The sequence below is a fragment of the Numenius arquata genome, chromosome 7 (assembly GCF_964106895.1).
Source record: "Numenius arquata chromosome 7, bNumArq3.hap1.1, whole genome shotgun sequence".
Lineage (NCBI taxonomy): Eukaryota > Metazoa > Chordata > Aves > Charadriiformes > Scolopacidae > Numenius > Numenius arquata.
Window position 1 is genome coordinate 51,593,563 of NC_133582.1, and position 24,278 is coordinate 51,617,840.

Below are 24,278 nucleotides of genomic sequence, written 5' to 3' on the forward strand. Positions count from 1 at the left end.
TCCTTTAGTAGTTCTTTTATTCTTTATTTTGAAATCTCTCTCCAAAGCCCTAAAAAATTACGTTTGTTCTTTTTCAGCTGACAAAAGTTGCTTTTAATTTACACCACTTCTTACTTGGCATGACTCACCAGCTTTTCCAGCTATAGCATCTGCATATCAATACGATTTCTGAGGATGATTTCAGCATCATATCACAGCTACTTCGGGTAACTCCTTAAAGGATTTTTCCTTCTGGATTACCAGTAGAAGGGTAAAAACGCAGACTTTTGTGTGTGTGTCCCACAGAAGTAATAATGCTTCTATCAACATTGTAAAATATTGCCAAGGAGTTTGCTTCGTCAAAACCCAACAGAATATCTTGTCATCTTGCAACTATCCACAGCAGCGCTCTTTTGAATGGCACTGCTAAGCCAGGAATGGCTGTATTTTCAAGGAAAGGCACCTGTAAGGGGCAGTGAGGTTGTACCCTGGGCTCCCACTGAATTTTTCATTCAGTTGAATAGCAGACGCTTACTTCTTTGAGCAGCAGCATCCCATGCTTCACACTGTATTTCTACAGCAAGTTTGAATTCCAGTTAAGGAAGAAAACTAAGTCCAGCATGCTGCCTTTGACAGCTGGTCAGCCTCCAGACTTCATGATTTTCCAGGTTTATCCAGGTTTATTATTGCTGACAGTTGCCAATGTTTGTGTATAACACATCACTGAGCTCAGAGGACAACTTGGCTGTGTCCTCTGCTGGGACACTCCCCTGTTCTGTGCTCACTCACATCTCTTGCACAGTTTTCAGGGAGAAGCTCCATCTTTACAACACTCAAGGTTGTAAAGGCTACTCTAGGTAGAAAAAATTTTGAAGACTGGTACGGTCTGCTTCTGAAAAGGGACTTCCTAGCCAAGTGCTAAAGAAGTGACTGAATTGCTGTACTACTGCGATGGTCAAACTGCTGACAAGAGGGTGTAAAATCACTCTGACACCGTGACGTGGATTAAGTAATGGTGGACATAGACTTCATCCGAAAGGAACTGATATAATCGCCTCCATTAAACACATTTACATTTGAACTACAAACCTCTATTAAAACAGCATTTACCTGAGAGCAAGAGTATAGCAGCCGGGTTGCCGCTGGCTTTCTCTAAGAATATACGCTCCTTCTACGCCAGCAAGTATTTCATCTGCTTGCTCCCGAGAAATGATCCCGTGAAACCTAAGGGAAGACATTGCAGTGATTTACAGAACAATCCGACCAGAAACATCCCCCCCCTCCACCCCAGACACCATTTGAAAACTTCTACACTGCGGAGCATCATGACCTAAGCCATCAGTACAGCGTCCCAGCACCTAGAAGTGGCAGGACAGTCATCCAGCCTGGGCAAGTCCAGCACAGAGGCAAAACAAAAACTACCACTGTATGCGCAGTTTCAGTCAGTATAAGCCAGAATGATGTTTCAACCACACCCAAAGATTTTTTTTCTGTAAATGCCCCATCTTTTCACAACTTTTCTCCTCTACGAGTCCATGCCCTTCTTGCTTGTTTCCTTTCTAGAGGTCTTACAACAGAATTGAAAACTAGACACAAAGGCATTATTTTATTTTAAATGGAGATGACTTAAAATGAGAGGTCATCCTTACTTTCAGTTTGCTTTATTTTTATATTAACATTGCTTCCTCAAATTTGTAAGGGAAACTGAGACAAAAAATGGCAACAATTACTGAAAATTATAGCTTGCATATATTAAACTAGTAGATAAAGAGTAGCCTCAGGAAAAATACTCTTTTCTGTATTTCAGTGAGTTCCTCATTCAGTGTAGGAAAAAAGCAATACTTCTCCAATTCTTTTGTCATTGCTATTTTAAGAAAGGAGGCCCTAGGATGCACAATTAACCTTACAATAATCAATTTTAGCAGTGATCTCTCCACAAGTACAAATGCAGCCTTTACAGCAGTTTGAGTACTAACTCCCACACACATTTTACTAACTGGTAAGTCCAAGAGTCTGCTCAGAGGTTTTGAAAGTTTCTATTTTTGCTGCTGTCTGAGAAAAAGGCACTAAAATGTACTGGCCTTCAGCATTTTCTCTTTTCTGACAACATGTATGAAGTGGTGCATTTCTAACATTGCCTCTGGCTCGGTAGTGAAAGAGAAGAAAAACACGCTGGCTGTAAATGCAATTGTTGTTCTGTTCTCTTTACGTTGTCTCACAACTAATACATGCTGGAAATACTACACTTAGGTAATCTTTCCTGAGCGACTTTCTATTCAAGATGATGTAAATTGATTCATATGTTCAGTCTGTACTGGTGGGGACATGGTCATTTACTGCCACATCCAAATTGAAATGAGCATCCCCTAGATGACACAATTTAAGCATGTCTTTACCAGTAAACTCATGGCCATTCATAACTCTAGTTAAAAATAATGAGCATAGGCTATTTGCCACCAGAAGCTCATTATAAAATATACCAGGCTTTAGGTTAGATATCAGATAAAAGAGCTCTTCTGGTGATCAATTTAAGAAACCGCTGGGACAGGACACTTGGGTCACCTGGGAAATTTATTTAACTATGGGTGGTAAGCACTGGGTAATCCAAGCTTTCTCACAGATGTTTTTGCTACATTTATATAATGTCATAAAACCAGCTTGTACACGGCAGAAGATCCCCTGAACTCAGATGCCTGCCTCTGACAGCAGCTGACAATAAATGCTTACGGAAAGAGTACAGGAAGCAGTGACATATTTCTTTCGCTTCACATCCCTGTCCATCCATCACCACTTTAGCCAGAAGTTGTGTCCGATCAGCTATGACCTTACCCTTCATGATTCTGAGAATCTCACTTGTAAACCCTTTGATATCTTTATGCTTTCGGCCTCCGCAGCACCCCGTGGCAATGCACTTGAGAGGGATGCTGTGCACGTCCCTCTCGTGGACATCCACTGAGGAAGACTTGTTCATTTTCCTCATATGGCAGGAGCTGCATCCCTTTGCTCCACCATTGTTGCCATTTGCTGTACCTTCCATTTCTCCTATAACCTTTCTAAAAAGCAGGCAGGAGGAAGGGGTAGTGAGGGACCAGAATTACATGCACTATTTATAATACAGCCACATCATAGATTCATATAGTAATATAATTATGTATTTTCTGTTTCTTTTCCTTTCTGACTTTCTTTCCAAGCACTACTGAGCACTGAGTCAATTGATTGTATAGGACTGTCCCCAGTGGTCCTGAAATCTTTCCAAATGATAATAACTAATGTGATCTTGCCTGGGCAGGTTCACCGAGGTGCCTTCGTACAGTTCCTGCCAGCCCCGATGCTCCACAAACCCACAGCCCGCCAACAGCCAGGCATGTTCCTGGACTATATATTGCTGTAATGGTTTTACAAGTCCTGCCGTAGGGAGTGTGGTGGGTTACTCAGGTAGGTACTGTCTTCAGCTCTGTTGTACTCTAGTGGCTAGATCTGAATTCCCTCTTGTCAAAGATAATACTTAAATAATGAAACTTCAGTAATTAGGGGCAAAGCTACTGGCTTTTGAGCCTTTTGATAGGAGAAAAGGATCATTAAACACAGATGATGTGTCTGGGATGGAAGAAAAAATAGAACATGGGTTGTAAGTAATTTAGCTAGCAATAAGGGCTAGCGCCTCAGCAGATTACTCTAGTAAAGGCCAAACGGCAGCTCTGCAAATGCCGCTTAACTAGAATATCTGGGTGGTCATTGCAGTGTCTTTTCCCTTCAACTTCACCTGCCCAAGTCTTCACACCAATGCAGGATCCAGTCCCCTTCAAGCTATTTATTGGCAAGAAGACTGCTGAGCACAAAGGAATTAGACTCTAGTGGTCCATTATTTTCCTCACAACAAAAATACACCTCCTTCTTGGGTATTTCGGACCTGGTAAGTTTAGCAGGGAGAACAGCATTTAGACATGCAGTAGTAGACACACATACTTCCACAACCACGTAGGGTGGAGAAAGTAAAGGAACATACACAAAAAGGCAGTGAGGGAGGAAAGCTGCTTCTCTTCTCCCCAGGCCACTGCAGGACCACTGGGAGGTTAAAGCAACAACCAAAATAAAAGGAAGAAATACTATAGACAGTAATTTTTTTCCAAATTGTCCCAAGAAAAGCAAAATAAACATGCGGTCCTACATGGCAGAACAGTCCATACATTGTGAGCAGCACTACTGTAATATAGCTAAATTATTAGGCTTTCAACAGATTTAGCTCCCAGTTGAAGTGAAAGATAAAATAAAATTTTTTTTCAGACCTCCACTGTGTCTTTTTTTTAGTTCTAGAACAACAACTTTTGGATGTACTCAACAGATACTTAAAAGAGTAAAATACTTACTCTCTTCCATAATACTTTGGTCTGTTCTCCACCTAAATTTATAAAGAAAGGAAAAAAAATGTTAAAAACACACTCAATTTTAAATAAGTGACATAAAATAAATTATGCTTGAATACTAATGAGGGTTACTGCACCCATCTAAGTGATTAAATTCTCCAAATTCAAAACTGTGAGTGGAACGTGACAACACAGAAGAGCAGAAAAATGAAAACAAAAGAGGTGGTTTTATTGATGGATTTCTGGGAAGAGTAACACTTATTAATGGTGAAAAGAAATAGACATAATTGTATAAAAATACATATAATTGTATAAAATTTGATCAAGTAAGAATCGTTTACTGCAGTTTTGCCAATCTAATATTTATACTATAAAATAAGACTATTTTTGTTATACACCCTTTAGCTTCTTAAAAACACTTTTTGCCTATAGGTGGCAACTAACCAAAGATAAAGAATTTAATATCCTTGCGAGAAACAAGGTTTCTGGATTTAGACATAGTCTTAAATTCCTTGAAGTCTCAAGAACTTGCGGGCCTGATCCAAATTACCCTGAAAGTTGCTGGAAGGACTCCCAATTATTTTAAAGAGCTTTGAACCAAGTGTTAGGAATACCATGTTTTTGTCCAGAAACTCAGGAGATGTCTGAGGCTTTTGGCCCCTTTCTCAGAGCCCAATCTTTTGGCAGGTTGTCAAAAAGCAAGCTCCCCACCCCCTGATTTTATCTTTCCCCAGCCATTGACTCCCCACAGCTGGGCTGCATCCCACATCAGGGCAGGAGATGCCAGCAGGGGGCACGGCTGCCCCAGCTTTCACAGAGGGACCTCACCCTGCACACAGGCTTGTGATATTATTACATATCTGACCATTACAAAATAATTTTCAGGGTTTTGTTTGGTTTTTGTTTGTTTGTTTGTTTTTTTCCAGGCGTATTCATATATATGCATGCATTTAAGCATCTTTATAGAGATCTCCAGCGATGGCACTTCTCAACAGTGTCATCTCACACTTCAGCCAGCATTTTCATGCATAAGCATGACAGAACTTAATACAAAATATACATAAAGTCTCCTGATTCCTAAAGAAAAATAATATCTGAGTGAGTGCATACCTGAGGAAAGCTGCCCATATAAATGGAATTACTGCTTCATGCATACCAACACATAAGTAAAAAAATTGTGGTTTCAAGACTGTTTCAGCCTTCAGGATAAAACCAATAAACTTTCACCATTTTATCTGACAGGAAACTTGTTTTGCTTAAATCTCCTTATTTCACTCATAAAAACTTTAAATTTATGAAGGTTTCTTTTATTTCTGACTAGCAAATGTATAAATGTGACACTTTTGATTCAATAATCTACATGCCATGCACTAAACCGAAGCAGCTGACTTTCTACCCTGCAGTCACTAAGGCTACAAAGCAATGCAAGATGAGCAAAAGTCTGTACAAGATAATGAGAATCTTCAATGGAAGACCTATGGGAGTTCAATCAAGTCCTTACTGCGCTTCTTTCCCAGCTCGGCATTTCTCTTCTAGCACGGCACTAACAATAGTAGTATCACACCCTTGAAACTCCTGCCTGTGAATAACACCTTGATACAAACATCTTTGAGCTCTGAGGGGCAGGAAAAAGCGAACGCAGAAGTGAAGAGAGAGCAAAATCAGAGGAACTGCCAAGTGCAAGTGCTGTGTTTCTATGTGCATATGTGGCAACTCAGAGAATAAAGTGTATGAAATACTTACATTTTTATAAGTAAAGAAAAAAATCATGAAAAAGCCACATTACCTCAGAGAGGAGGTTTTGCCTATGTTCATCTTTAGTAGTGCTACGTGACTTTATTATTTTGGAACTGTGCTGCCTTCCTGTCATCCTTACAGACGTTAATGACCCCCTCAAAGCATATATTTAGTTGTGAACTTAATTAAAAAATGGATATCAGAAGCCGAGTTAGGTGAGACCACCATGCAATCTTCTCTTTCATGGAAACAGAGGCCACTCAGTTCATGAAAATGATGGCAAAGAATAAACAGATAAAATTTCATTTCTGCAGAAAGCCAAATAAAACCTTAACACCCCAGAAGGTAAAGCATGACTTTCATCTAGGATTCAGAACCTGCTTCTTTTAAAAAATATAGATTTGCCTTGATTGTACATACACACAGAATAAAACCCAACACTTTCAACCTACATCAGAAAGATATAAGAGTTAACAGTACTAGCACTCATCCTCAAAATACCTGTAAGCACAAGTTCCCTCACAAATATATAAAATATAAAAACAATCTGGAAATAACTCCCTGAGCAAATGGAGGCACATTTGATATCCTGCTCACAACACCATTTATACAAAAATACAAATCTATCTGTGAAATTTTTATCATTCAACTAGCAACTGACTGAACTGCCCTGGACATGGCAATCGCCACTTTTCATGAGCTAAAAGATTTGTTCTTCTGAGAATCCACACAAAGCCCATCAAATCCTATATTTTTCCTCCTCCTTCATAAAATAGAAACATTCACTCCAACATCTTTTAGCATCCACACATCTAAAATAGTCACAACTTCAGCACTTGGCTTTAGACAAAAAAGATGCTGTAGTATTCCCTAAAATGAAACTCCTGATCTGCCAGACCATCCAGGTGCCCCAGAATCTAAAAAAAATCCTCTCCTGTGGTCGCCGCATTCTTTAGCCTGAAATAATCATTTCGCTCCTAACCAACTTCACTGTTAGGAACAAACACAAGGAAACAAAGTTACAGCAAGATAAAAGATCAAAATAACATCAGGGTCTCTAGATCAAAACCAGAATGTTGGACTGAACTTGGAAATAAACCAAAAGCCTGCACAATTGATGGAGCAGAGGCTTAAAAGTATCAAAGAAGCCAGCAGCTCCGTTTTGCGCCGACTGTAGACTCTGTACAAACTTCAAGGGAAATTCTATATATCCTAGAAGGCAAAGGTGACTGAAATTCAGTTGGGATTAACTTTCCCTCTCCTGCTATAAATGGGCTTGTGCACACAAAGTCAGGCAGAAGTGCCTAAGAGAGTTTTTAGTTGTGGAAAGAAAAGCAAATTCACAGGTAGACAAGTGACTGCTTCCCTGTGGTAGGAGCCCAGAATAATCAGCTTTATTGCGAGGACACATAGACTTAGGTTTTTTTTCATAGATAAAGGCTATGAAGAATACTTCCATCACTTTCTGTATAGCCCTCACAATTTCCTTGTTGAAACAAGGGCCACCTGTCCCAGGTGACCAGTTGGTTTTATCCGTCACTCTGGCCCATCTCCCTAGAGATCGAGCAAGGGGAGAGCAGGGGGTTTAAATCATTTAGGACTCTTGTGATAAAAGACAAAACAAAGTACAAAACTGAGGGAAATTATGTAAGGCAAATAACAGGTCTTCACTACTGAAAATGTATTTTGCCTTAAAGAGCTCCACAGCTTGGTTTTACTACTCCCGAACAGAGCATAAATTAAATGGATTCTCTTTCTCTGCTAGAAGTGGCAGTTTTCAATGCAAATGTGAGATGGTGATTTTCTGGCTCAGAAAAAGGTATTATTGCCAGTCTCAAACCAAAGATGTTGCTGCAGAGCAGGCATTTCTGGCCGTTGTTCCAGAAACCATGGGGAAAACACTGAAAATTACCACCAAAATTCACAGAATCATGGAATTGTCAGAGTTGGAAGGGACCTCTAGAGATCATCTAGCCCAACTCCCCTGCTAAAGCAGGATTGCCCAGAGTACATTACTCAGGACCGCATCAAGGCGGGTCTTGAAAATCTCAGAGAAGGGGACTCCACGACCTCCCTGGGCGGTCTGTTCCAGTGCTCTGTCACCCTCACCATAAAGAAGTTTTTCCTCATATTTGAATGGAACTTCCTATGTTCCAGCCTGTGCCCATTGCCCCTCATCCTATTGCTGGAAACCACTGAAAAGAGTCCAGCTCCATCATCCTTCAATCCACCCTTTAGGTAATTGTAAACATAGATAAGGTCTCCCCTCAGCCTTCTCTTCTCCAGGCTAAAGAAACGAAAGTCAAGTTGATCAGGAAATAAGACGTACGGTGAAACACCCTAAATCGCTACTAATCCAGTACTCTTACAAAGCAACATTCAATGATATCTAATCTTGAAGCATGCTCAAAGAGAAATGAAACCCAGCACAGCTCTCCTGGTACTCTCCAAAGGCCTTTGGAAGCTCATGTTTGAGAGACTCTGCATGCTCCAGCCTTGAATCCCAGCCTGCCAAACCTGATTTCCTCTCTCCACCCCAAAACCACCCCCTGACTTGTACACTGGTCTAGTTTTACAAGTTTTTTTTTATAATGTTACAGCATATTTTTCAAGATGTACTGGGGTTTGAGGTCAACACTGAGAGGAAATAAGTCTTCTTCAAAAAAATACACTAGCTATCTAAGCTAATGCAATATATTACGTTTACATAATTTTGAAGTTTACTGAATTTTAATGCCCTGGGATTTGTGGCTCCTCTTTTGGCCAGGATGGTTTAGCCCTGGCATGACATACTTCTGCTAATGTACAGATTATTGTATTAAAATCCTACACCACTCTGCAAGATAACTCATCACAAAACTACTGGGAATCATGCAGGCAGGAGGTGAGCATCCCCTAACGTGATAGATTTTCATTGCAAGCACCGATATCCAAGCCACACTGCACTGTAGATTTGAAGATACCCTGAAGAATTCTTTCTGCGTAAGTACTACCACAGAAATAAGATAACCCTAATTTCAGAAAAATTTAATTTCTCTTCAGCTTCATTGCACAAGACATATTTCCTTATCCGGTGGCCAAAGCTGAAATGTAAAAATGTTGGAATGAAAATTTAGAAATCCCTCTAGGACAGCAATCTGTCTGCAACTCAGAAGGGCCAGCACAGCATAATATTGTATATCTACCTATTTCAACCACTGCCTTAACACACCCATGAAGACAATATAAAAGGGTAAGGGAAACAATAAGGTGAGTAGCTGCACCTGGCTCTCTGTTCTTCTCTCCAGTACACAGAAAGAGCAGAGAAAGAAGATCCAAGAGTTAATAACATCAGTGTGTTCACTCAGAGCAGGCAGTGAGGCGTTTTCCCAAAGGAAGTTTAATCCAATATATTTTCTGTTTGGAACAATCCTAATTATTTTTCAGTAATTCCAGTTGACTAGATATAAATACGTTTTTCAGCTCAGTTTGACATAGAGACAAATAGAAGAGTTGGAAGAGAAACCTTCAAGACAAGCCCAATGAAAGACTGTACAGAAAAGGGGTTTATTGTCCGAATTCTTCAGCTTTCAGCAGAATTGTCATGAGCCAACTGCAAACTTTAGCCTTACAATCAACAACCAAAAAGGATTAAGGAGGACTGTAAGCCCCATTAAATGGCATGAAGTAAAAAATGATGTTGTATTTCACTACTTCTATTTTTTTTTCCTCCAAATTTTTCTTAAAGAAATTTCTACTTAGATCCATTAACATGTCTAACTTTCCCTCCAAATAGGACAAATAATTTCACATCAATGATTCTTAAGCAATTTAAATTGGGGGAACATTCCTTTCAAAGGGAAATATTTATCTACCTTTTTTACTACCTTTTAACCACTTTCTTACTATTACCTTACCAGGCTCTCTGGCATCAATGTTTTCAAAGAGAAACAACTCTTGGTTTTGCAAAAAGTACCCTATCATAAAGCCTATTGCTAATTTTGTTAGTAGGATCAGCAGCAAAGTAATATATGTACTCCCTGGCCAAGGACAGGCCAATTATAGACATTCACTATGTACATAGTTAATGAAAAGATGGTCTTCCCCCCTAAGATGTTCAGTCAGAGGCATTCAGGCTGACGGGATAGGCTTCATATGACAAGCTTATCCAGCACACGTAACTTCATGAGCATGTTCATGTACTTTGGCTGTGTGATGAGGGAGGAGCAAAGACATTCCTCGGAAAGAAACTAGCAATGTACAAAGCTCCCAGAAGACATTCCACCTGCGCTGCCCATGTTTCCGAGGCTCTCCAGAAAGGTGACATGAATAGTTTTGGAAGTCTGCATCTCCTTTTGTCATTCAGGGGATTTTGTCATTATGGGGATGCCAGTGTTATGGCCACTCGATGGATACACGTTCAGCCAGGTGATGGCCAGGGACTACGGTGCCTCCAGGACACAAGAGTAGCTGGGAGCAAGATGTCAAAATCATTCCAAACACCGGAGGGGAAGTGACTAGACAGGGCTCCATAGAAAAGGATCTTGGCATCATTACAGATCATAAAATGAACACGAGTCACTGATGCTGTCTGTTGCAAAAACTGCCAAAACCAGAATACCATACTGGGGCATTCAACCAAGATGACAGCCAACAAGACACCTTAGAGTGAGTAATCCACTCCTTGCAATGTCCACTCGGAAAGCCTCTAGTGTCCCACTGAGTGTGGGTTTGGGCACCATGTCTCAAGAAGGACTGAAGCAAATAACTGGGGTGAGCAGGGATTTAGCAAATGTGAAAGACACGAAAAGAGATTGGCCTAAAGAAGACAAGACAGAGAGGGGCTGTAGCAGACAGATATGAAAAAGGCCACTTTCAAGAGGAAATAAAAGAATTTGGTCTCTGTGACTAGACACGACAAGAAGTAGTCAGCTTAAACTGCAAAAAACAAGCTAGAGTTTAGATCTTAGCAAAGTGTTAAAAATAATTAAACGCTAAATAAATAAGCAGAGGCAGTAATGAAATCTTCAACCTTGAAAGGCTTTAAGAAGAGGATAAGCAACTCATCTTGATGCAGGGATGGACAACCTCTTGAGTTTCTTCCATCCCTGAGGTACCATGATCCAGCCAGCCTGTTCCTCATGTCTGCCTGGACTGCTCTCAGGAGACAGGGATTAGCAGGTAGCAGACTGAATAGGTTGTATAAATCACATATAAACCCCCAAAAATACCATGTGTCTGCCCACCTCTGTGGGGCTCTCAGGAGAGAAGTCATCAGCTGACTGAACAAACTGTTCCAGAGGAGAACGCCAAACCTTCAAGTGATAAACCGCTCACTGCTTACCTCACTGACAAAAATCAGTTCAAACCTATCAATGTAGCAAAGCACCAAATAGAGTTTGATATCTTCTAACAGAACATTCTGTGGTAAAATTTACAGCACTGGGGAGAGGGCAGGAGTGAAGCTCTTCCCTACTAGGAAGAATATAAAATGAAAGACCAAAGTGAAGAACACAAAGAACGCTTTTATTAACTGCTGCTCAAAGCTGCACAACGTCTCTGCTCTGATGGCATGCTGTAACCTACGGAGAAGGTAAGATGCATAATGACCCATTTGCAGAAGGATAACCCATCACAAAGAAACGCAGGAAGCTCAGCAGCTCTGACTGTTACTGTGGCACTTACTGCAGGCTGATTTCCATTCACTCAAGGTTATTTCTATCATTTTTAAAGACAAAGAATTTAAAAATAATTGGGTTTGCCTTGTTTGCTTACTTGCTTGTACCAAAATTTCTAAAGAGCTGCTTTTTAAGGCATCTTTTATGAAGGTATTTTTAATTTGGGTTTGCTTCCTATCTATGACCTTGAGCAAACTGTCCAGCAGCCAATAATCAATATACCAGACAAAACACTATAAACTCCAGAAGGTAACAAAAATCTCCCTTAACACAGACATCTGCTACTGCTACTAAACCAGAATATATTTCTGCGTATATTCAGCTCTAACAGAAAAGAGCAAGACTGAACAAGAAGAGAAAAACCAAGTATTTTCTCACTTAGTAAAGAAAATAATGTGCTCCTGAACATGAGCTAAAATAAATTGAAATAAATCTTAATCAAGAGGGCTGTTGCTAAATAGTCAGGGGAGACAGGGTCAGGTTCAAACAACTTCAACAGCAAAAGCAGGAGTTATCTGTTTTGCTATGCAGCTTCCGTTCCCACAGTAAGGGCATCATTAAATGTAAGAAGGAATATCAATGTTACCTTGACTGCAAGATGAACAATTTGAATATAGTATTTAAACTGTGCTCCCTTTTTTCAGGAGTGATGCCTTGAGTCATTTAAATGGGAGGAAAAATATCCCCATCAGCATCAGATAAATGCAGTAAGCCATATTAGTGCTCTAAATGTTGCTTGCTGTTCTATAACCAGCGAGAATCACTAAAACATTCCTATGAGGCATGCCACAACAGTCCACAGCACATCTGCACAAACCTATTGGTGTTTTATCACCCCCATCCCCAAAAGCCATGCTTCCTGACCACCTCACTGCTACTATTTGGTGTAAACACATAGCCCTTCAGCAAGGTGCCCAGTGAATGTGCTTGAGAAGTGCCAAACGAACATTTATAACATTGGAGACTGGTTATAAACTTGAGCATGGGCTGGAGGCGTGGAAGGAAAATCAGGAAACAACCCACCAGAACTGAGAGTGGGTGGGGTAGGTGGAAAATGAGAAGGAGGGGGCCTTAGACAAGCGCCTGTGTAGCACTGTGGGGTGCCATTTCATTACACTGGGAGAACATCTCTGCATGGGGACAGGGGAAGGATGAAAGCAAAAATCCAATAATAATATTAATTCAGTTTATCTCCTGTTGTTGATTTTATGAATATTTCTGCAACTGTTTCGCTTAAGTCAGGCTATCTGCAAAGTCTGAACAGGAATACGCGCTAGCTATTTTACTGAGTCTGGAAAAGGTGGAGATCCTGTTTGGTCCTCTGCAAAATACTACATAGGAGAATACTGAACAATATGGTAACTTATAGGTGCTTTCATTTCAACAAAGCTGAATACTTGATAACTACTTATGAGACATACTATTCATAAAAACATCTCTAACACGCACTCTCTCTCTCTTACTAATTTGTACAGGGCAGTTAAAATGTGTCACAACATATTACTTAGGATGGCATTTCAAACAGATATGCAAATATTTTGGAAACAAAGGATAAACAGAAACCTACATTGCAAACCTCCTGAATTTTCATTCTGAACCCTGAAATTCAGGAGTCCTTGTTTGAAAACCATACAAATTCCAACATGTTCATGCCCACTTCTCTTTGGTGTTCCAAAAAGATGTGTAACTGACTGATTTGATCATTCTGTGTATGTAGCTACATACATACATGTTCAGAAAGTGTAGGAAGCAAGACAGATGTGTAATTTCTATATTTATTCATATTAAGAAATACAAATTCATCAACTGCTCAATACTCTGTTTCGCATCTTGAAAAAAGACATCAGACACCTCACAAAGTATCAGTCAGAGAGCAGAGACAATGAGACCCTCTTCTACATATTAACCAGACACAAGGAATACTGACCTAAATTGGAACAGATATGTAAATCTATACAAGCAAATCGTATTTTCAACTACACATAGGCTTATTGATAAACTTTATCTAGGTCAAGATATGAAACAGGCTTTCATTTATTTTGCCTTGAAAACTACTTACATTCAACATCATGTCAAAATAAAAAGAACTAGATGAAAAGACTGATATGTAACAAGGACAAAAGGAAATAAAAAAATAGGAGAATAGCAAAATCACACACACACATCATTCACTTCCAAGGAGAAATGGACAGGAAGGTGAAACTTCCCAAAGAAGCTTTCAAGCAAAGACAGGGGGATAATTAGCAAGTTCATCAGTCCATAAAGACAGCTACATACAGTTTGTGTTCATTAGTCAGAAGTTGCCATCTTGTCTTCCAAAAAGACGGCTGTAACTTTGCCGCTTCACAGTGATCAATAAATGCACCAACTAATTCCTACCCTACTCTGACAAACATCAGCCTGTTTGCAAATCATAATCTAGAACATCAGTAAATCAAACTTGATCAAATTCAAGTGGAACAAACTCTTCTAGTTTTGTTTAGCTGTAACTACTTAAATGAAATATTTACTATAGTGCCTGCAGAATAATTAGAAAGCTTTCTCCTCTGTTCAGTAGTCAACGGACTGTCAAAATGAGGATGATGTGGCTTCACATGAGTGCTCCACCACCCTACTGCTGCAACAGGGTGAGACTTCATGAACTCTAGGAGAGATGAGATTTCCCATCAGTCCTTGAAGTGCCTTGGAAAAAAACATCGGCAACTTTCTCTGACATGATGAATACAAGAGAATTTTGGGCAAACAATATTCCAGCCTCCCTTATTTCTTTCATCCATTGCTGCACACCACAGGCATTCTGCGGGACAAAAGTCACTGTGGAGATACCACAGGAAAATGACATTGGGTATAAACCCACATTTTAAACCTAATAGGAAAGCCTGCATGTGGCCAGTTTAGAAGGATGCTGGATACAATACATTTCACACAGGTCCTCTGTGCCATTTTAACCAAAGACTCTTCCTGGCCTTCAGCCTCCTTCAGTCCAAGTCAGGCTTTCTACTAAAGTTCTAGTAAAGAACTTTCCTCCTTCTCTCAAGGTCTATTCAAAATTGCTCTCCAGCTTCATTTGCAACCCACAGACTACTGCTGTGTCCTCCTTGTTTCTTTTTGTTTGTATCATAAAGACAGGATTATAAAAACACAATTAAAGCAGCAGCAATATTATAAGAATTTGAAGATATAGGCTCCATTAAGTCTTATATGTACAAACATTTTCATTAATGAAAATAGGTTTCAGAACAATTCTGCTCGTTTGCACTTAATTGCTGGCAAATGGGGTCTCTTGGTGTGTCACTGTGTGTGTTCTGAAGTTTCTTTCTAAGGAAAAGATAATACAATATTTTGAATTATCTTACATAAGGTCTCAGGATTGACAGTAAGAGACATCTTCTCATGGTAGTGTCTGACTTTTTGCAGTAGAGTGATTTGAACAAGTGCCATGAAAATTCCCATTTACTCTCATTATTTACCACCAATTTTATGGCCAATGCCTATTACAGCTCTCTAGTACTTTACCACAGTATAGACATCGCTCTTAGAAAGATGAGGGTAGAGAGAAAGAGAAGATATTCAGCTTGTAAAGGTCACTAAGTGAGCAGAATAAGGGAATTCATGGACTACTTACTGCAATGATTAAATACTTATTATCCAGTCAGATATACTCTGCAAACATCTTATTAAGGCTTAATTTTAACAACCTTGCTCAAGCTTAGCTGATTTCTGGAAGCGACCCACTAAAAGCTTTTTCTTATGTACAAATATAAAACATTTCTGCACCTGAAAGTAGGACTGAGAAAAGTAACCAGCATTTTGAAAACACTTTTCAATATTGCTGTTGTTTAAATGATACTCTACTAATTGTATTGTTCTCAGCTTGAATCCCATGCTCCAGAAGAAACTTTAGGACAACTGAATTAAGAATAATTTGCAGTTGTTCAGTTTTGGAGATGTGTAAAGATCCTGTATATTCTCTGTCAGTAATATACAACACGTGAATATCATTATAAACCTGCCAGTGACCATTTCAACATTTATGCTCCATGAAATGCCACTAGCCCTACACTTGTTTTGATAAACCTGGGTAATGGGATACCCAGAGGGCCGAAACAGTTCCTGACCCTCTGGATGGTTAGACTGAAAGAGTCTCAGCGGTACAGTCTGAATATGTCACCATTATTTTAGTCTCTTACAAACACTTAAGCAAAGAAAAACGGATATTTTTTTTTCAAAGAAAAGTCCCCTTTTTCTAATCATATTTGTTTTTAGTCAAGGAACCGTAATTTTGATACTTTAAAGGCAGAGACAATAATTTCTACAGCTTCTGACACAATCTATTTGGAATTCAGAATGACAACTAAGGCAATTAACTGACATTTTTCTACATAATAATATAAGTTAAGGCTCTAAGGCTTTGTCTACACTAGGGAAATTTAGACAAGTTTCTCACTGTTCCTGAGACTGGCTTGTCCAAGACACTGTTAAGAATATGCAAGGTCTAATGCAGACAAACTCGCCAGCCTCAAAAATTGCTGTCAGCAATTAAGGCTTTCTTGGAACAGAATAGGAATAGCATTCACAGATATGAGTATCTGAATGACTCTACACAAGTAATCCAAGAGTCATGGGTCAGAGTCACTCCCTCTTTGACAGAAATTTATAACAAGCCTATTGTTTAAACAAAAATGTTCCCAAATAATGTCACCATCCTTCCTTAATTCTTTCACGTTATTAAAAACTCCATTTCTTTAAAAGATATTTTAACTTCCAATAGTCTAATACAGAAGTATTTCTTAAAATTAGGAATTCTTTGAAATGTCACTGTAGAATAAAACCAGGAAGTTGACTGCCTAAATTATTTTCTAAGAATGTAATTTTTTATCAGCATTTCTGTAGAATAAACCCTAAAAGATGCTTTATAATATTACTGTGTCACAACATGAATCTGATTCTTTGGTGGCTATCATCACACTTGCACAATATTTAAAAGCTACTCCTCCACCTGAATGGCGCTTTTAAATGAAACTTTTTCTATTTAAAAAATAAATCATTAAAACGTTGCTGGAAGGAATATGGTTACAAATGAGGATATTGGCAGAAATCCAATGTTATTGAGAAGGTAGGATATTCACACTAGTCTCGCTGCCAGTGGTGATTAATTAAAAGCCGTTAGATACCTGAAGCCCTAACAGTTCATTCAATATGATTCCCATTGCAGGAATGACCTGCTTTTGCTGACAAGATATTTATGCAGGCAAAAAAAGAAAAGGAGAATCATGATAGTAGAGCTCAAAGACACAAAGATATAAATGTTCATGTTTTATTTACAGGCCCAGCTTTTAGTCTGGTGGTTTGTGTATCAGGAAAGGTGATTTCAGTCTCCGCAGTACAGTTAATCAAGAAATACACACAAATCAGGTGGTAGCACTGCAGAGATTTGAGGCTAAAACCCTTGTGACTATGGAGTAACAGAGAGGTAATGGAAGAGCAAATGAATGCGGAGAATGTGGAAGAAAGCAATGGGAAAGATGGAGGAATGATAAAAATGCCAAGTAGTGAGAGCAAAAAAAAACCAACCCCAAACCTTCACAAGCTTATCTGTCAGTGTTACAGATTTTGTTTGCAGCAGATGCTTGAATTTCCTTGCAAACAGTGCAGAATTTGGCAATTATGAATGAAAGACGTCTTCCCATAAGCATGAAGGATTTAAAATTATTTGCATTTTTTACATTTGTCTGAAGCTGTTTGAATCCTAAATTATACAAAGGAACACTCTCAAAAAAGTCCAGTTCCTATGATACGTACATGGAGAGATAAATCTTTCCACTGTCATTCGCACATCCCACTGACACCTGCTCTCCAGATGTTGGATGAGCATCATGTTGAATACTTAATAACTCTCATATTGCAGATTAATCTATTTTCACATACATAACAAAATTAGATTTTGAGATTTTTCTATATAGCTGACAGAAATTTAGAATTAATAAGACACCACCTTTAGTGAAGCAAGCCTATACAATCATCAGATTACACTGAAGTCAAACTAGAATCAAGAAGGAAAAAAACCCCAAACCACCTGCCTTACAATCTGTGTGTTAAGGAAAAGCTAATAGGTGGCGTACGACCACAGTGCTGAATTTTCTCTCTAAAATGATCTGTGATGCTCTATAAGACCAATATATAATTCTACTTTATATAAAGGCAATAATATAACCACAAGGAACAATCTAGGTATCAGGACACCCCCTGCAATTATATGTAAAAATAGAGCACATCATCAGTGTTGTAGTATGATTATTTTCTGCCAGTCGGGTCAGCAAATCTGTGTTTCTAGGAACCAGGTTGTGAACACATATAGTTGATATACACAAAGATTCAAAATCCAAGTAACAAGAAGTCAACCAAAGATCACATTTGCAGGAATTCATACTGCTTCATATTCCTACCTGAATAAAGTCTCTTATTTTCAGTTGTTTAAATATATTTTAAAAAAAAATCAAATCAAAATAGGACTCTCTTCAGTTTGCCAAGTGAGCCACTAAAAATGGTTCATTAGTTGGAACCAAACCCTAATTATATGAATAAGACATTTTTTATTTACTTTGTTATGTACTGCTTTATCAATTACTTGTTTATTTGGTTAATATAATACGGTCTTAGCTTCTTTCTGCAAATCTTTGGAAGTGACCTAAATATGAACTAAATATGTACAGTCTTTAAACATCAAGAACAGGGAGTAAAGGATAATTTTAGATGTATATAACATGTTCTTGAGTCTAAGGACACGTTCAATACAGCACAGTGGAAAAGTGTTCGCAATTACACGTTTACGCCACTTCTGTAGATAATCTTGTTTCTAGAACATGAACACAATTGCTACTTGTGGTTTTAAAGTGGAGTAGCAATTGTATTAATTTGATTTGTATTAATTTTAATTCGTGAAGGCAAGATAAAAAATGCTTTAATTTGAGTTAGTACTACAAATTTTGGATTAAATTTATTCAGACTAAGTTATTTGTATACCCACAAAAGTGAGTTCAAAGTGTAGGCAAGGGTTCCTAAGCATTCAACTCTTATTAATCAGATTTTCTCAAGACAAGTTATTCCTCAAAGTAGCTCCAGTACGAAAAAGAGAAACAAAATATTAGATAAACTATTATCTCAACACAAAGAATCTCCTCTAAGGCTGCACTGGAAGTAAATAAATAATTTACCTTAACTATTTTCAGCTATACAACTACTAGTTTAATACCTGTTACATGATACTCATTTAGTAAAAACCTGAATGTCTTCACCTTCAGAGAATACCAGCCACAGACACCTACTTGTCTTTTGTTTTGTATGAGAATCTCGGAGAGGAAGGTCTTGTTAAAACCCTTCAGCACATGCGCACTGGAGTCCCACAGGGCTACAGAGTCCTCCTTCTCCCCGAGCCTGAGCTTTGACAGGGAGATGGGATGACATGAGGCCTCACCCACTCCAGTGTTTTGCTTGCCCTCCTTAGCATCCTGCATCTATGTCTTGGGACCATCCCGAACTGACAGGGCTTGAAGACTTCCAGCGTGACGCCAAGACCCTGCTCTCCCTGCCCTGAAACAAGTGGTAGATGGCACTTGGGAAAAAAAAAAACCAAAACCCACAATGGCCTTTTAGTTAAGGCACTGGATGGACTCAGGAAAACTGGATTCAATTCCTGGCTTTGCAATGGATCTTCTTAATGACCCCGGGCAACTTACTTAATCTGCCTGTGCCTTGGTACAAAGCCTTCTGCCCCACGTAAAACTGTTCTGAGACTGTGTCTGTTAATATTTGACAGACGCTGTGCTAGGGCCCTACTTCGCTGGGCACACAGCGGGGGAAGCAGGTCAGAGCTCAGGATGATGGCTGAGAATAGAGCTATATATCACGCCAATGAACCGCAGTTTCTATCTTCTTTCACATCATCTTTTATACCTCGTGTAATCACTTCATGCGTTTAGTATTTCTATTACTAGTATTACATGTCTATTTGCACAAAATTTGTCCCTGACATTATAGAAGATAAAGCTATCACAGTTTTATTGATTGAGCAAAGACATCTACATATGTTTTCCATTACTATTATGCCATGCAGGTCGAGGAACTGACATATTTAACTAAGTAGAAATAGAGAAATACAGAAAAAGAAAACAGGGAGACAAAATGACTCAGCCAAACCTTCAGCCCTATAGATTTCTTAATATCCTGTAATCTTTAAAGTTTCTGTGACAGAACCGAGTTCTCCGGCTATCAGCTCAGTGTTTTAACTTGAACATAATCCTTGGCAGAATGCATTCAACAAACTGGAGCATCCTGCAGTTGCAGAAAGAAATACACCTTCATTTCGACAAGGAAACACAAAACTTTAGGTAGTATACAGAAAAGCACAATAAGCAATGATTAATGAGTATTTGTCTAATGAAGGGACTTCTCGTAGTAGAATGAGGCCTCATGGCTAATTAGCAAATATTAATCTGCTTTAATTAATCAACCTTAAGAAAAACTATTATAAAAAATAATGGCTTAGAAAAATTAAAGTGAATACTACCTGCCGACTGTATAAAAGATTTTCGGTAATCATATGCTGCTGACAATTCATCAGATTTAACAAGGTAGAGAGAAAGAAGAACTGACCTCCCGAGGACAGATGATTCTCTTGGGACGCGGTGCCTCTTGTTGCAACTGATACACTGTCAAACACAAAAATGTACAGGTAATTAGAAGACAGCAACATACACAAACTTTTATTCAGATTAGTCTTTTTAGCCAGAGGCGGAAGAGAAAAATGCAGATGTAAAGACAATGAGGGCAAACGGAGGTATTCCAGTGTATCCAAGCCATTTATATGAAAATTGGTTGTTGACCTGCAAACTAGCTAAAGCGAACATTGCTTTAATTTTTAGAAGTATCATCTCCTTTTGTACTTGTTACTGCATTTCTACACCAGGGAAGGCAAGCTAGAGAGATTTATTAGGTGTATCTCAGGACAAAATATCACTTTTGCATATATTATGCTGTAACAACTCAAAACAGGATGCCTACCAATAACAACAATGTTTTTTTATGGATAGGCCAAGAAAAAGTTCATCATGTTTGAAAGGGTTCACCACAATCTTATAATTTATTTCAAGATTTGCTGGCAATTACTGATGAGCAAGCAAACATTCCTTTTAGAGCAATTACGCCCTATTCAAATGGCCCTGGATCAATTTTGCGAATCTTCTGAGGGCTGGAGGAGAGAGACCTGAGGCTAGGGGTAGCCGCTGAACCCTGGCCCCCAGCCTCTTCACCGCATGTATTTAATGAGATCCTCTCCTTCCTTTCCACTCCAGAGTCGTGAGAGGGAGCTGACATGCAATGACAGTAATCAATTCCAGCGCAGACAGACTGTCTCTCCGTAACTCCAGTAAAAATCCCAGAGGTCTGGATTGCCTCCCTCGAGAAGGGCCTCCTCTATGTTGACCTTCCTGTATTTGGAAAGATCATGTCATGCCTATGAATTTTTTTAAAAGACCAAGTTTCTAGGACAGGGCTCTTCATAATGCTTGTGAGGCTCAGAATCATGCCCCAAAAGGTGGCGGATTATAGAAGGAATATAAATGCCTGAAGGTCTGATAAAGAGAGAAGCTTTGTTGCAGAAAGTGAACTGAAATGGTAGGTGTTACTCTTCAGCACCTTCTCACACCTTCTGCACCCTCTCTTTTAATGGAGCTAGGAGGGATGGAACCTGAGAATTGGGGAAGTTCTTGGCTTGCACCCAAGTTTGTCACTCAGGGGATGTGACAGCTTTGAGGTGATGCTCTCCGCTAATGCTGATATAGAAGAAACCATAACCTCTCCTTTTCCCAAACCAACCTTCATCCCTGATTCCTCAGAGGGGCTCAGAGAGAGAGTTCAAGATTTCTTATATTCCCTATCAGTTTTAACACATATGGATATGATCCAGCTCTGAAGTTGTACTAAGGTTTTGGATTTAACCTGCTTCATTCAGCATGGCCAGACCTCCCACTGCTTTTGCACAAGATTCATGGTAACTAGTGGTCTTTCCTACCTCTTTCAGCTGAGTGACTGAGCAAGATTCAAAACCTTTCTTTTACTCTTTTCTGATCAAATGACTTGTGTATCCAAAAGGATTGCCAAGCAAAGCATGAAAATTCTGCTTCAAAAATCAGAAACCATTTTTCAACAGTGATTATTCTGGAGCCCAATATCGTGATTTTAGAGTCCATTTCTGAATGTCTGAAATCACCTTAACTACTGATTCAGTAAGTTACTGATGCTTAATACTAAACATATTCAAGAGGAAAATAGTAGCTTTTTTCTTCCCCATACATTTCCAGCAAAGGAACTCGAAGGATTCAAAATATTGCAAGAATATGATTGCTTCATATTTAAAGTAAAAGATCTATTTCCCCAATTTATTCATTTCAATTTTAATTGAAAAATCCTATTTTCCAACAATCAAACCAGTTAAATATTAACTGACATAGCAAATTAAGCTAGTGAAGCTATTTATAAGATAACCTTGATAGCTGTGGTGCAAAACAAGCTAGTCTGAAGAATGCATATGAAGCCAACCTTGTGATGTGCTGCATTTGCAAGAAAAGAAAAAAGCAAAGGGCTCTCTGAAATGACCAAAAGGATCACTGAGGCTGGTATCACTGGAGAAGCCAAGGGTGGAGAGAGGAGTCAGCATTTCACAAAACAAAGGAAGGAATAGACTAACAGAAGAAGGCAGATATATGAAAGACTTGAAAGCAAACACAAAAACTGGATGCTGATAGGATGCAGTGGGATGAATCAGTGCAGGGATTCATGATGAATGCAAGGAAGACAAATCATCTTAACAACTGTGTTTTGAATAGACTGGAAAAGGTTGCTGTCATTCTCAGAGAGGCATAGGTAATTAATCTGCTCAATAATCTGAACCGTGAAAGATATCCGATTTAGAAATACATCAGAGGAAAATGTAGTAAAATTATTACTATACAAATAAATAACAATAATAATGAATTATATGGTGCCTTAAATGTGCAGGATGAGAAAATGGCCCCGGGTAACAAGCACGATTGAGCTCGTGAATGGTGGTAATCACAGAAAACATCATGAATGGGAAATGGTTTCCTGGGAAAGACAAATAATTCAGATTTGGCCATATTAGCTTTAAACTGAAAGACATTAAACTGACAGAAAGACAGGCCAGTGGAACTGCTGGAGAGAGATGCAGAACCATTACACGGAGGGAAAGAAGACAGATCAGGAACAGAAAGAAAGGACTGAGAACCACCACTGGCATCATGGTAAGGGAAGACAAGCATTTCAATAGGAGAAAAAGAACAGAAGGGACAGATAGACAGACAGCAGCCAGGGATGCCCAGAAAAGACACACAGCAAGGCAAGGGTGGAGGAGGTAAAACAGCGAAAGGCCAAGTAAGTGAAAAACTAGGAAAAGGCAGTATCACACATCTCACACAGTATCTAAGGTATTAAGGAGCAAAGCAAGTGTGACCCTACCAAAAGCTGTGTTCTTCCCTAGAAAGGTTCTCTCCTGTTTCTGCTTTCAATGATTACTATATGAAACCCTGCTAATGGGCTATGAATACAAGTGCAATATTATGGCTAAGGTGACTCGAGAAAAATGTGCCCTACAGCTAAGTTCCAATGAGTGTAGACGCCTCATTAAGTGACCTCATTTTCAGAAGTGCTGAACATCCCGCAGCTCTGCCGGATTTCATTATATACTTTTTTCCAAAGTACTGGGCACTCACACTCTGGCTGACATTGCTGAGACCTCAGTGGAGTCTGGGGGATGGTCAAGAGCTCAGAAAGCACATGCCCCTCACTTACTTGCTGGTATGACAAACGAGCCTTGCCTTGCTGTCTCATTTCCCCCCCTCCACCTCTGAAAATCTTAAAACAGAATCCAATGTATAAAGATATGGTTGACTAAAATGATAGGAAACCACATCTATTTAATACAGTGGTAAGCAGTGATCAACATCTGACCCAGTCTACTCCAGCATTTAGAACTAACAGGCAGGTTAGAGACAAACCCACTGTGATCATAAAAAAGATGACACTTCAACATAATGATTATTATTTTAGCCCTGAGAAAATTAACCTTATAAAAAGTCAACTGCATGCCAAACCAAAATGTATTCTTACTGCTTAGAGAACAGCATCTTACTGCTTAGAGAACAGAATCAGATGCAAATTAAATGCACAATAATAACGCACACTAAATATGAAACCAAAATGCAGTACAAAAATACAGTAGCTTTTAATTGACACTTGAACATCTTTATCAGTTTCATAATTCAGATAGTTTGACAGTGGTCATAGCATCATGATCACCTGCCAACTTAGAAAGTTAACAAAACTTTAATTTATTAATGAATTCCTAGGGGAACATTTCTTTGAGATGTCAGCTAACTGGTTAGAATATGTATCTCTCTTGTTCCTTCTAGAGGACAAGTCTGTCTCATGGGATGAAGAAAGAAAATTCTACAATTTGTTTTAGAAA

At 39.0% G+C, this 24,278-nt stretch overlaps 1 protein-coding gene across 1 annotated transcript in view; it reads right to left on the reverse strand.

The window, feature by feature from the left end:
- Positions 1-24,278, reverse strand: part of CHN2 (chimerin 2) — a 167,712-nt gene that overhangs the window by 71,223 nt on the left and 72,211 nt on the right. Inside the window, exons 3-5 of the mRNA XM_074151192.1 lie at positions 20,390-20,445; positions 4,347-4,378; positions 1,090-1,203 (exon numbers count right to left, since the gene is read on the reverse strand). Coding sequence (XP_074007293.1) covers positions 1,090-1,203; positions 4,347-4,378; positions 20,390-20,445 — 202 coding nt within the window. The remainder of the gene's footprint in view (positions 1-1,089; positions 1,204-4,346; positions 4,379-20,389; positions 20,446-24,278) is intronic.